Genomic DNA, 13,838 nt, shown 5'->3' with positions numbered 1-13,838 from the left:
GCTAGCTAAAATTAATTCCATTTGTACAAAGGCTCAAAATGAATTAATGTAACTAGTGTAAGAATAGCAATAAAAAAAACATTTACTCCGTTTTTAATGTGAACCCATAGGCCAGAATTAAATTAGAAGAATAGTTGATTATCGTGCGAAAGGAACCGGCACAAGCCACAGTTGAATTTTCCCGATCCATGAGGCCCAAGACTTTTAAAAGGTTACTAAGAGAAGGCCCAGTTGAATGACGAAATCTAGATGGTTTTTGTGGAAGATTTTTTTTTCTTTTTCCATGACATAATTTTCCATGGAGCAATTAATTCACTTGGAAAATGCAAGGGGTGGGGATCCTCTATAAGGTCCAGTAAGTGGGGGTGCTGGCAATAGAGTTTCGGCCTTCCTTCAATTCTTCTCTTTTCTTTTGTATCTTCTCTCTACGTCTCTCATGGCGAAATCCAATTTAGCTGGCAACTTTGGTATGGCTTCAACATTGCTGCTGTTTGGCCTTCTAATGGCATCCCTCGATACCTCAAGTACTCTCTCTCTCTCTCTCTCTGTAAATAATATTAATGGTCCAATAATCTGGTTTTCTTTGTTATCTAAAAATTCATTTTTAATCATCATTTATATGTATGGATTCCACTATTCATGACTAATCCCTGCATGAATGATGATAATAGCAAGTGCACTAAAAAATAATGGACATAAAAATGATGGAAAGGAGCTCAATCCACATATATTAAGGTAGGTTTGGTTCATTAAATGGAATAAAACTTAAAATGTTGAGATAATAGAATGAGGTAGGAATATGAAGGAATAGTTATTTTATAGTTTAGTTTATGGAAAGGAATAGCTATTGTGGACATATTCCTGTGTTTGGTTGCACAAGTGGTATAATTAGTTGATGTAACACATTCTTATTTTTAAGCTCTTGTTACATCTAATGCAGGTGCTCAAATAGGTGTTTGTTACGGAATGCTTGGCAACAACTTACCACCAAAGCCAGAAGTTATAGCTCTCTACAACCAGAGAAACATCAGCAGCATGAGACTCTATGATCCAGACCAAGCTGCTCTCCAAGCTCTCAGAGGCTCCAACATTGAGGTGATGCTAGGGGTTCCAAATACCGATCTTCAGCGTGTCGCTGCCAATCAAGCCAATGCAAACACTTGGGTCCAGAACAATGTTCGAAACTATGGCAACGTTAAATTCCGCTACATTGCTGTTGGAAATGAAGTCAAACCTTCAGATCCGGTGGCACTATTTCTAGTCCCTGCCATGCAAAACATTCGCAATGCAATTGTTGCAGCTGGCCTAGGGAACCAAATCACAGTTTCCACAGCAATCGACACAGGGACGCTGGGAGAATCTTTTCCTCCATCAAAGGGGTCTTTTAGGCCTTAATACAGGCTACTTCTCGTTCCCATCATTCGCTTCCTGGTGGACAACCAAGCCCCATTACTTGTTAACTTGTACCCCTATTTTAGCTACGATGGCAACCCAGCTATCAGCCTGGATTATGCTCTGTTCAGATCTCAAGATCCTGTCGTCTCAGATCCTCCCTTGCAATACCGTAACCTTTTTGATGCCTTCTTGGATGCTGTTTACGCTGCCCTGGAGAAGGCTGGTGGCGCTTCTTTGGAGATTGTTGTGTCGGAGAGTGGATGGCCATCCGCTGGAGGTGGGGCACGGGCGGCAGCCAATATTGATAATGCAAGAACTTATAACCAGAATTTGATCCAGCATGTGAAAGGAGGTACTCCAAAGAAGCCTGGAAAGCCTATAGAAACTTATATTTTTGCCATGTTTGATGAGAATAAAAAACAGGGCGATGAAATTGAAAGACAATGGGGACTGTTTCTTCCAAATAAGCAGCCTAAGTACCCAATCAATTTTAACTAAATAGAGCTGCTGATCAAAATCTGTAAGAGAAGGGCATTTCAGCCATGCTATATTATATTTAGCGAAATAAGAGCATAGTGCTTATCCCTGCTTAAGGGAGAGCAAAATAAGCGTGTACCAGCTGCTAGAAAATATTCAAAATAATAAAACTCACGTGATTTACATGTTACATGTGATGAAAAGTTGTGTCTACTCTTTACTTCAAAAAAAAAAAAATTTACTCTTATTTGTTACAAGTTCTGTCTTTGAAAAGAGATCTATTTAAATCAAAATTAGAACAAAAAAAATTTACGTTAATCAAGTTTGTACGCATGTGGAACAATACATGCAAAAGCTCCTAACAATTTTCTTTAACTCAAATCACCTCTTATTATATTTATCGTAGAAAACTTTGTTAAAATAACAAAAGATCAATCGGATCGAATCTAAATGAAAAATGTTTTTCTTTAAATATTAAATGGAAAAGAAAGAAAATGTATAATACAACTATGAAATTTTAGATAATAAATTCTTTGGTTTAAGCTTTAAATGAACATCTAATTTAAAATCAATTAATAACAAGTAGAGTGATTATTGTTATATTTTTGTGTCCAGAATACTTTCAATTTAATATTTGTGAGATTTACCTTAAAAAATTCATGTGGGATTTACTTTATTTTAAGTATAATATTTTCTCTTATGTGTAACATAATGGATTTACCATGTGACATGAATTTCATGTTTGTAAATATAATAATCTTTATCATGTGACATAAATTTCACATTGTAAGCATAACAAATTTATCATAAAAAAGCTAACAAACAAGAAAATACTTATTTTGATATTATATTAAAATTTAAATAAACATCTAACTTAAAACTAATTAATTGACAATAAATAGGATGAGTACACTTGATTATGTGCTCAAGTTGCTCCAATTTAACAGATGTGAGTTTTACCTTTTTTTTTAGTGAAACACTCTCTCACATGTAGGACAATATATGGAAGTGATGATAAAATAAATCTCACAACCATTAAATTAAGACGATTTAAACATATAAATATAACAAAAATCATTGCACTTGATGAATTCAATACCATTATATGTATTTATGTTTTCCATCTATATTACATTATTTGAGAAAATAAATAATTCGAGCATAAATGTTCTAATTACTAAAAGCTAAAAAAAAAAAAAGAAAAAAAAGGGATTGTTCTTGCTTTTTCAAAATGTAAAAAATTGAGAGAAGAAAGAAAATAACGAAGACAAGGTAAATAATTAATTACGTACATGAGATTATTAAACATGCACCTTCCGTATGGCATTAATTATAGAGGTACCAAATTAAAATAACACAACTCATTTCATAAAATAGAGTCGCACCATTTATTAAATCTATCTATCTAACTAATTAATAAAAGTGTATATGAAACCTGTTATACTTAATTATATCAACCATTCTTTTTTTTTTTTTTCATTCAACCATTGACCGACTGAATTGTGATTAGATTTAATTACAAAATGAGATAAGCTAAGTTTTCAGCTTGCCCCATGGTTTGGTATAATTTCGGTTTTACTAAAAGCTACAACATTAATATTATAAAAATTAAATGTTGATACTAAAATATAGTCTGGCATTTGTCGCTCAAACGAATGCTAAAATTTCTTTTTCCTTTTTTTTTCCATTTCATAATCTATTAAAACGGAGTCGAATAAATGGGACTTATTAACCTGAAAAAAGAAATTTATAGAAAACAAAAACTTAGATTCATAAACAATAATTGCTTTAATCAAAATAAAATGATTAAATTTAAATCATTTGCTAAAAATAATATTAAATTTTGGGACTCAATCTCAAATTTTAAAATTATATCCAAACCAATCAAAATCAAAATTATTAAAAAATATTCAGCAGTAAAGTTTTAAAAATTAGTCAATTTTGCACAGATGCAAATCTGAACTTCAAAATCTCATGTAAAATGAATTTGAGTTTTAATTAATTAAGCCCAATGACAAATTTTGACTGAAGTAAATTCAATTAAAATTATCTACACAATTGTTATAAACAAGTGATATAATGCATAAAAATCACATTTATCCTTAATGATACTTTTTTAAGAAGAGAGATGCAAAACCAAAAGTCTGATAGGAAATAAAATGTTTGAATGCTAATTTTATCTTCTACCTTAACTTTCATTCTACTACCTATATATAAAAGTAAATTTTGGAAGTTTAAATGGTTATATAAACAATAATATGATTAATATAGATAAAAATTAAAATAGTTAATTTATATTTTTTTATTAATCATATATAATATTATATTACAATATACATAAAAATCTTATAAGATTTGACTACGTTATACATATGATAATAATAAATAATTATATTATATATTATATAATATACAATACCGTGATGATGGCATTTTCCCGCACACTAGCTTTTTCATTCACAACCTGAAAAATGAAGAAAAGGTTCCAAATCCAACCTATGCTCCATTTGGAGCTTTCTTGTGCTTCATTCATTATTTGCATACACTCCCATATAAATCAGAAATCAAACAATTTCAAAAGATTCAGATATGAAACGAAATTTGTTGTCATAATCAAACTATATTAAGCATAGAATCCATCACTTAAAGATTTTATTTCACTATGCCATTGCCAAGAAATGAAAAAGGAAAACAAATACCATCAGCTTTAAAGGTTCTTAGAAGGAATATTAACCTGCAACCCTGGAAACCAAGCATAGGATTCACTTCAGATACTTCTTCAATTCTTGAGAAAACTTCACCTTCAGTCGTGCCAGTCTTTGAAGTTAATTCACTTACAATCTGTTCTAAGTCACCCTCTGGAAGAAATTCATGAAGTGGGGAGTCCAACAATCGGATTGTTACTGGAAGGTCTGGAATTAAAATGAAATTCACACTCCTCAATAGAGATGTAAACGAAAAAGGGGCAATAAGATATTCTATGCAAATATTACACGCCAACAAAGCTCCAACCAGGTTGACATCACACAGTAAAAGAAGCACACATGCTCTAAAAGAAGCACAAAAGATCAGAAGTACTATCCATTGCACAGATAATTTCCTCAAAGTCAGATCTCTAATAAGGAAGTAAGAGGTTAAGAGCTGCTTTCCTCGGTTCTGCTGTTACTGCCATTGTCATCTTTCTGAGAGCCTTTATCCTCTCATCTGAAGCAAAGAACTGAAAAGGATTCAAAAACATGAAGCCCTTTGAAATATATTACCAGACATGAAGATAAAAATGTCTGCTTTCCATGCCGACCTGAAAATGCATCTAGAAGAGAATTTGATTTGACATCCCAAAATAGTATGTTCTTTCATTGGATAGATTTTTTTGGCTCCATGTACCTAATCCATTAACCAATACTTGGAATGTAATGACAGAATCGGAAATAAGTGCCCCTCAACAACTACCAACCAAATCAATCTTCCTTCTTTACATATTCTGTTCATATAAAGGACTAAAAAAAATCAAACACCCACAGCTAGTAATGCAAGGTTCCAAGAAAATAAGTTGATAATAATGACTATAATCGAATCTTGTCAACAAAGAAGAGATGTCCTAATCCAAAAACAAACATAAGGAATCAATCACTCAAAAAAAATTCCAGCATAAAGTTCACTTATTAAAAAGCTGCTAATAATCCTGTTTTCCTATGAGCTGCCTTTGTTTTTCATTTTTTTTTCTTTTTACTTACCATGCACTTTGTAACTTTTATACGTGAAAAAAGAAGATCAGAGATAGCTTTATCAAGACCCAGATATGAGAAAATTAGATTCAAAAGTGAGAGGTATCTGATATGGCCCTGCAAACTTTGGTAATTGACCTTAAAAAGGGAAGGTAAAATGTGCAATCATGGTGTCGCAAAATCAGGTTGACGGACCCAAATTAACATATTCTACTACTACTACTCTTCGATGGGGTATAGTCACTGGTTTTCTAGTTAGCACCATCCTAGCTGCTGAAGGCCTATGGTAATTGGCATTGGTGAGTGTCGAGTGGTGAGTCGACCCCAGCTTCTCAGGTTTCTTTTCAGACTTTTCGGCTGTAAATAAAAGTTTGTCACATGTTTGTGGCTCCTTTCAATGCGTTCCTATGTATATTTGTAGGTTTTAGTAAACACATAAATGAGTATACTTACATGGACTATAACTTACTATTACAATTATGGGTATATCTCCTTCCTTTTTTACCTTTAAATTGAAAAAACAAGCATTAGGTCTTATATAACAAGTTTAAGAATCATGACTAAGTGTTGAAGTTTTGATTTCAAATAGCACATACATGAAAAGGATGAACACAGAACTAAGCTAAAAATTACACAATGGTGACTTTGGCTACTGTTAAATCTCGTCTTATTTTTAGAAAAGAAAGTTATATCAGCATGAAAAGCATGTCAATAATTTGATCTTATTTTTAGAAAAGAAAGTAATATCATCACGAAAAAGCATGACAATAATTTGATGCAAACAAAGTAATGAATTTGTGCATGAAACAGTCACATTAGAGTGTTTTGCTTCAGTTTAAAGCAAAATAAGATTGGTAAAAGAAGATTAAAGCAAACATGTTTTTTTTTTTTTTTTACATAAAAGTTTAGGTAAGCCATGACTACTCATTTTAGGACCAGATGCTTTCTAGTCATTGTGTGTGATTTTGTACGCTACTTTAAACTGCTGAATTACTTGAATTTGTATAATTTCATGTGTTTTAGTGTTCATCTTCTAAGGCTTAGACACCAATGGACAACTACATGAAAAAACAATAGCCTTGGTTTTAGCATTATAGAACTTTCACATCAAATACTTAAAATCTACTCCTTAGATTAAGCCAGAAGGAAACCAATAAAGAGATTCCAACCACAAGACTTGCTCAGACACTTTGCTTACTATATTGTTTAACAAAAGAACTTGATGAATGATAATAAAAGGACAAAATGTAAAACAATAAAAAGTTCATTAAAAGAAAGCAAACATTGTATAAGTGCATGTATAAGCATTAGTTCTTACATTATTGCATATAAAGTGCACCCCAACGACCAAATATCAGTTCTCTCATCAATATCTGCATGGCTTGGGCAATCCCACAACTGAGGAGCTGGGAATGGTGCTGAACTTGCTCAGATGCTCATTCCTACATATGAAAACAACATCCAACAATGAGCATGGTAGAAGATGCATTAAGCTAATAGACAGAAAAATTAGCCTTAAAATATTACATTAAAACTTAAGCAGAATATTAAAGATGACAACTGATAGTGCCATAAGATAACGCAATAAATTATTATGGCTTTTAAAAAATCAAGAAAATGACTTTTAACATATTTTATGATGATGAAAAAGGTAAATGCATCATACAAATAAGCCAAGTATGTACCTATACGACATTTTATATTTTTTGCCAGCAAGATAAACAACTTTTATACAAAATATTAAAGTATGAAAGTTGCCCTAGGAGCAACTTTCATGCTTTTGAAAATCAAAAAAAGCAAAAACTTTTGAAAATTAATAAACCCAAAAAAGTTGCATGCAAAGTAAAATAAAAAGAGTAGACTAAACATGCAAAGAAAGAAAAAAAGGGGAAAGGAAAATTACCAATGAGAATTGAATCTTAGATAGACTATTGCAGAAAACCCAAAAATTTAATCTTGCTTTTATTGTTGGAAGAGTTTACTCTTAATATACTTAACATGCAAACATGAAAAACCTTATAATCCGAATCCTCGCAACTTAAAATAAAGTCAATGAAAAAACATAAATTAATCGAACATAAATTGTCAGTAATAAAAGTCCTTAGAATTTCAACTTATAGATTTTTTGTCAGAAGCTGCGAAATCGAAGGATTGGTTCGACGTCGAAACCCACTGTCAGTCTTCATCTCCATTTCCTGATTCAGGTCATACCCCAACACTCTTCTACCTAAACATTTCAAAAGAAGTAAAAATTAGAAAAAAAAAACATAAGTCATCGAAGAAAGTTCCACAAAACTATCGGAAAAAGTGCAGCATTGAGAAAAGCAGAAACACCCACAGTTGAATTTAAGGTCTTTAAGCACCTGCTGCTTAAAAGAAACCAACCCAAGAGTCTCATCTTATAAGAAATAGAAACCTCCTCTGATTCTAATAATTCTCAAACTTCCACTAAACCCACAAAAGGTCTTCGATCCTCTTCCAAAGGCAATGGATTCAGTGTTTGCCGCCATTGTTCAAGCTCCTGAAGATCCCATTCTCGTGGTAACTCATCATCTCTCCATCTCTCTCACCTCTCTCAACCGACTACTATTCTTCTCCATTTTTGAGTGAGTTCTTTTTTTTTCTTGCTTTTTCCTCTATCTGCAATTTCAAGAAGCTTTTCCCTTCAAGCGATTGGACAAGTTTACGGAAAAGCTTTATTTCCACAATTACCCCTCAATTTATATTTTTTAATTTGCTTACTTGTCCTTTCTAAAGATGCTGGGTGATAAGTTTTATATGAAGTTATAGATACTAAAGGCCTTCACAAGATCACTAGCAGACTATTATTGCATGTATTGAGCAAGGTTTAATTATTCACAGCAAATTAAGAATATGTGATCACTAGCAGACTTTCCTGCATGTATATTGTTGGATCAGTCAATAGTCCTAATTGAGAATAAGAGAAGAAAGTGGTAACCAATGGAGTAGAGAGTAAAGACAGTTTTGATTCCGAGTAAGGGTCTTTAATGTATTTATGTTGCCATAGAAATAGTCCTCGTTGAGTATAAATAGAGGACTTCAACACTGATGGAGAAAGTAATTAATTAATGTAAATTTCCCATATCTTTAACAGAGAATTTATGAGAGATAAGGATGCAATAATCTTGCTCAGTAATTGATCAGGCTCATTTGCTGTCATCAACTTGCAGATGAAAATAAATGGTCTTGGTTAAAAATAAAGAGATCAGATGAATCTGATCGTGACTGGCCCTAAAACCAAGAGTTAGAAGATATTTTACAAGGTCAGAAAACCATGCCCTTGCTGCTTGCTTTAACCCATACAAAAGATTTCTTGAGTTTGCAGACATGAATCGGAAAATTTTGATCAACAAAACCAGGTAGTTGCTGCATAAAAACCTCCTCCGGTAATTACAGAAAAAACATCATTAATTGAGAAACTGCCAGTTTGAGTACAAGCCGAATTTTAGTGGGCTTATTAACAACTCAGCTAAAATTTTCATCGTAATCCAATCCAGGCAGTCGGTGATAATTTTGGCCTCAATTCTTGGCTTCTAGCGATCAAAAGTGCAATCGGATTTGGTTTTGATGAAAAAACAGCCACGTGCAACCCACTATATTTTGTCGACGGACAGCGATGGCAGCGACGAATTCTTGTAAGACAATGTTTTTGAGGAAAAATGATAGTCAATATTTTTTTTCAGCTCTTATGGTAAAGATCCATTTCACTCTACATGGCTAATAAAAAATTCCACATTATCACCAGAGCATAAACACATTCCAATAGTACCACGTCAACACCGTCAACATCACATTAACAAGTCAAGAAACAAATAAGTTTTGATTACAGTAAAAAACTAATTTCATTAACAATTTGTTGATATTGAGCTCTGACTTAAAGAGTATTTTTGTAAATGTAGAAAGAAAAAATAATTAGAAGCAAAGGTAAAAAATTTTATTTATGTTTGTATTTTGATGTGTAACTCAACAAAATTAGGTTGACAAGAAAGCAAGAATGAGAGAGAAAAATGAATGTGATGAATTTAGCTTTATGATGCTTGAGTCTTTATATGTATAGATAAGTTAGAGAGGATAAAAAGAGGACAATTAGGACAGGGTCGAGCTGAAATGACACTGAAAATGTTAGATTGACCTGTCATGTCAAGTCAACACAAATAACCAAGATACTTCTGGTTATCTGCTGAAGGCTTTGAGAGGGAAATGACCACTATGCCTATATGCCATTAACACTCTGTCCTTTTACCAAGTGGTTTGAGTATCAGATCGCCAATGATAAGAGGCAGGTGGTTGCATATTTCGTTAAATGCCGACATTGTAAGAAGAAGTTGGTTTTGGACAACAACTAGCTTTGAGCCACAATCCAACGTGGTGGTCATCTGATCTCACACGTGTGTTTTAAAATGAGTGCATAATCAATTTAAAGATTGTTGAGGTAATGATTGTTTAAGGTGATTCGAGATTATTGTTGGAGTTCATTTGGTTGTGGTAAGACTTGTATTTTCTTTCAAAAATTTAAACTTAAACCTTTATTTTGAACCCTAAAAGTGAACCGGGCTCTTGGTTTACCCTTGATAGTTATTTGGTTCAGTTGGTTCGATTTGGGGTTCGCTTGGTTAAGCTGATATGATAGCATTAAATAAAGAGAGAGAGACGATTTAAACGAGAAGATTTAAAGTAGAAAAACGAAAATACATTTACCCGCATGTGGTCTAACACGTGGGATGGATTGTACCATCCCTTTGGGCTAAAACGCATCTATATAAGAGGGCTTGTAAGGCTTTAGCTTTCCATTTTTTGCTTTCTTTGCTCTCAATCCAACTTAAAATTTTCAATCTCAACAACTTTTTTGCCTTCAAAGTTTTTTCTACACCCACTTCGTTACATATTTCTAACCATGTTTTCTAGTATAAGTTTTGGAGGGATAGAGAGCTATAAGGTAGAGTTAAGGGGAGGTCAACAAGATGACAACTTAATCTCCCCTATTATTGGAGGCCACAACTATACAAAGATGGCCTATTGGTTCAATCTGATGTCCGAAAAAAGGTAATAGTGCAATGAAAAAAATACTCAGGCAAGAAACGAGCGAGTTTTGAGCATTGAAGAGCTATGTGCTCAAATCGACTTTGAACTTCAAAATCCACCTACTTTCCCTATCTTTTAGGTTGGTCCATCTTATATGGTCGACCTTTCCTCTCTTTGGGTATTCTTTCTTCTAAGGTTTAATCTCTTCCACCTTCTACCACTTATACTTTCCCCTCTTAATTAGTTTTTCTTAACATCTTGTTCTTTTTTGAAAGGTCTTCATCTCATCCCTCTTTCTCTAAGATCGAGTTACTTTCATCCATTATTCTTTCTCGAGATCCATTTCTCACCTAAAAGTTAGATTCTTCTGACGAAGGGGTTTTAATTAGGGATAAAAGTAATAGAGCACCTCAACTGAAAAAAATGATGATAAAAGAAAATGTTTTGTAGAGTAGGATGAGCTTGTCAAGGTCCCTGTATATACTTTATGTGATTTCAATGTGATCTTCAAGAACATGATGAGTGAGCTAAATAACAGAGCAAATAGTAAAAATTATCCCAATATATGCTCAACTCATCACGTTCAAGTTTTAGGTACCACTTTCATTTTTGCCAAAAAAGGGTATAGTATAATAACGTTGAACTCCTCAGACCAAGTCATATATAGATTAGAGCTGTATCGACTGTACATATACTAGGATTTGTTTGTGCTTGGTCTAAAGTTTTCACTTCATCCTTTATTCATTTTAATTTTTAATTCTTACAATTTGACCATTACTCAGCTCACCCCAAATTTTATTTGGTACATAGTTACTTTTATTATTCTTTATCAATGACTGGATTTTTTTTCTCTCTCTAGTCAGGGAATTCTTCTCTCTTAAAAAATATCTCAATAATAGTAGGTGATTTTATATCACAGTTCGATCAAATAAAAAATTTTTCACTAATCATCCAAACTCAATAAAGAATTGAAAACTACTATTCCTATGCCTTAAGAAACAAAAAGCTAATAAAGATGGTGAGCTTGATATTGAGGTTTGGGAAATAAATAGTACACTCAGCTCTTTTATGGGCACACTGGTGGCCTTTTCAATATTTAATTTGGTAGATTGAGATAAAATTTTAGATTTTGCATGTAAGTGGAAGCTCATTATTGATGTTCATGGGTTGACCTTTCTAAAAGTAATAAATAGGACAAAGTATTAAGGTAAGTTTCAAGTAACCCTGTAAGGTTTTTTTTAAAATTAATTTTTTATTTAACTATTAGCTTGGTTTCATAGATATGGCTGAAGTCGAGGAGGATTTCATTGTCTCCCTCTACCAACACGCCCTGATGCCAAAAAAAGGGAAAAAAAGATTTAACTTGGCTCCATCACATAAGGGGAGATAAAATGATAAGTACAACTATACACCACACTCTTTTAAGTCAAAAGTCCAAAGTTAGGGTAGGTCGAGACCTGTTCTCCACCTCGATGTTGATACCACCCCTTTCAGCCAAAAGATCACAGGTGAAAATCTTATTTTTTGTTTCTGAAAACCCCAAAGCTAGGGTGTTGAGGTCTAGCTCAGAAATGATATTTATGGGGTTAGAGTTTGCTCCAATGGATTACCTAATCTCTAACCTTGACGTTGTTAAGAGGTTTTGCAAGGTCACGATTGTTGCTCTTAACAAGTATCTCTTGACCTTAACTTGGTTTTTTGTTATTTTTTTTACTTTTTTTCTAAGTCTAAGGTCTTTTTGTGTAATCTAAAAGCAATTTTCACTTTAGCCTATAGAGAATAGCAGTTAGGCCCTCCATCACATTTATCTTGCTATAAGGCATATGCTAAGGGTTGACAAAAATATGGCTGCCTTTGTTGATGAGCATAAGAAGAGCTTAAAGGCATTGAGCAATGTCAAATCAAGCCTCAATGTATCCCACAAGAAAGAGGCTAAGCTGAAGAGAAAGGTAGATGAGCTAATAATAAAGCTAGAGGCTATCTTAATGGATAAGGCCTTAACTGAATTAATGAAAGAGTAGATCGAGCTAAAATTAAAATATTGCTTAAGCTAAAATTGCAAGGTTAAGGTCTGAACTGGAAGCTCGAGACAAAAGGGAGAAAGAGTTATAGATTAAAGCTGTGAAGAAGTATAAAGCTTTCGATGAGTATTTTTAGGTAAAGGTAGAATTCTTCAAAAAGAACGTCATTGGTGTCTTTCAGCTGGCCAATAAAAAGGTTCAGTTTAAATTCTTCTTTCTTAATCTTGACCTTTCTGATATTAACATCAACAATATTAGATCGAGGTTTGTCAAAATTAGCCTAAGAAAAATGAGAAAGAGGAAGAAAATGATGAAGATAAGGCTTTGAAAAAAAGTTAAAGACTATCATAGGGACAGAGAAGAAAGATGTGGAGGTCATCGAAGCTGAAGTTATCCCTCTTGCTCCTGTTGATAAGAGTACTCCTCCTGTCACTGCTGCTGCTGATGAATGATCTTTGTAATTTTTTTGTTTTTGATTTTGTAAACTTTTGACTTTGAGGTTAGTTTTTTGTAAAGACCTTTTATACTTCAATCGATGTATCTTGTTATAAAGAAATAAAAAAGTAAACTTTCTAAGTTTTAGCTTGACTTTACCATCATTTCTTTTTTACTTGTATAAGTTTGAGAACGGATAACCAATCTAAGGGTAAATAATTTGGACTGCTTAGATCAAATGTACATAATTACAAATTCTAGGTAAGATTTCTTTGAATCACTTAAAAGAAAGTTTACTGAAGATAATTTAATTTATGTGTTCACATGTAAAATAGTACAAGTGTGAGCTCGATTTGCTCTAATCTATTGGTAATAAAGTTAATTTATAATTCACATACTTAGGGTGATAGTGCCATTCACAAAATAGTACAAGTGGGAGCTCAATTTATATGGAGCTACTGATAATAAATCTTTAGGTTTTTTACGTTTCACATCCTTGTGATGATGTTACCATTCAGATCCTGTAATTTATAGGTTGCATCGTGAGTGACCTATTAATAATATGTGTTCTTTTTCATGTTTGGGCCAATTTTCCACCTCGATCATTTACTCCTAAAGCTTTAACTTTTTAGAATACCAAGTCACCCTTCTTAATGTATTTACACTAAACCCTTTTATTATAATAACCGGTTACCTTTTGTTGGTAGACTATAATTTGGGTCAAGACAATGTCTTTTTGTTC

The 13,838-nt window shown here is 32.9% G+C and overlaps 1 protein-coding gene, 1 long non-coding RNA gene and 1 pseudogene across 4 annotated transcripts; 2 read left to right on the top strand and 1 right to left on the bottom strand.

The window, feature by feature from the left end:
* The first annotated feature begins 368 nt into the window (after nucleotides 1–368).
* LOC111294365 (glucan endo-1,3-beta-glucosidase, basic isoform-like) lies at nucleotides 369–2,062 on the top strand. The gene is made up of 2 exons (XM_022887644.2): nucleotides 369–524; nucleotides 941–2,062. The coding sequence occupies exons 1-2, from the start codon at nucleotides 437–439 to the stop codon at nucleotides 1,393–1,395; spliced, it is 543 nt and encodes a 180-aa protein (XP_022743379.2). The 5' UTR covers nucleotides 369–436; the 3' UTR covers nucleotides 1,396–2,062.
* Nucleotides 1,484–1,893, top strand: LOC149515120 (putative glucan endo-1,3-beta-glucosidase BG3 pseudogene; annotated as a pseudogene).
* Nucleotides 2,063–4,413: 2,351 nt separating the features above from the next.
* LOC149515119 (uncharacterized) lies at nucleotides 4,414–8,264 on the bottom strand. Of its 3 annotated transcripts, XR_016327685.1 has the most exons (4): nucleotides 7,961–8,197; nucleotides 7,712–7,824; nucleotides 6,916–7,039; nucleotides 4,414–5,353 (listed from the first exon to the last, which is right to left on the bottom strand). It is a non-coding gene; the product is annotated as an uncharacterized LOC149515119 (long non-coding RNA). The 3 variants fall into 3 exon arrangements; XR_016327683.1 differs by having other exon boundaries at nucleotides 6,916–7,824; nucleotides 7,936–8,264; XR_016327684.1 differs by having other exon boundaries at nucleotides 6,916–7,824.
* Between the last annotated feature and the right edge of the window lie 5,574 nt (nucleotides 8,265–13,838).

This window comes from Durio zibethinus, chromosome 14 (assembly GCF_047325235.1).
Source record: "Durio zibethinus cultivar Kanyao isolate XHJ-2024 chromosome 14, ASM4732523v1, whole genome shotgun sequence".
NCBI classification, from domain to species: domain Eukaryota; kingdom Viridiplantae; phylum Streptophyta; class Magnoliopsida; order Malvales; family Malvaceae; genus Durio; species Durio zibethinus.
This window is presented reverse-complemented; position numbering and strand designations above follow the sequence as displayed.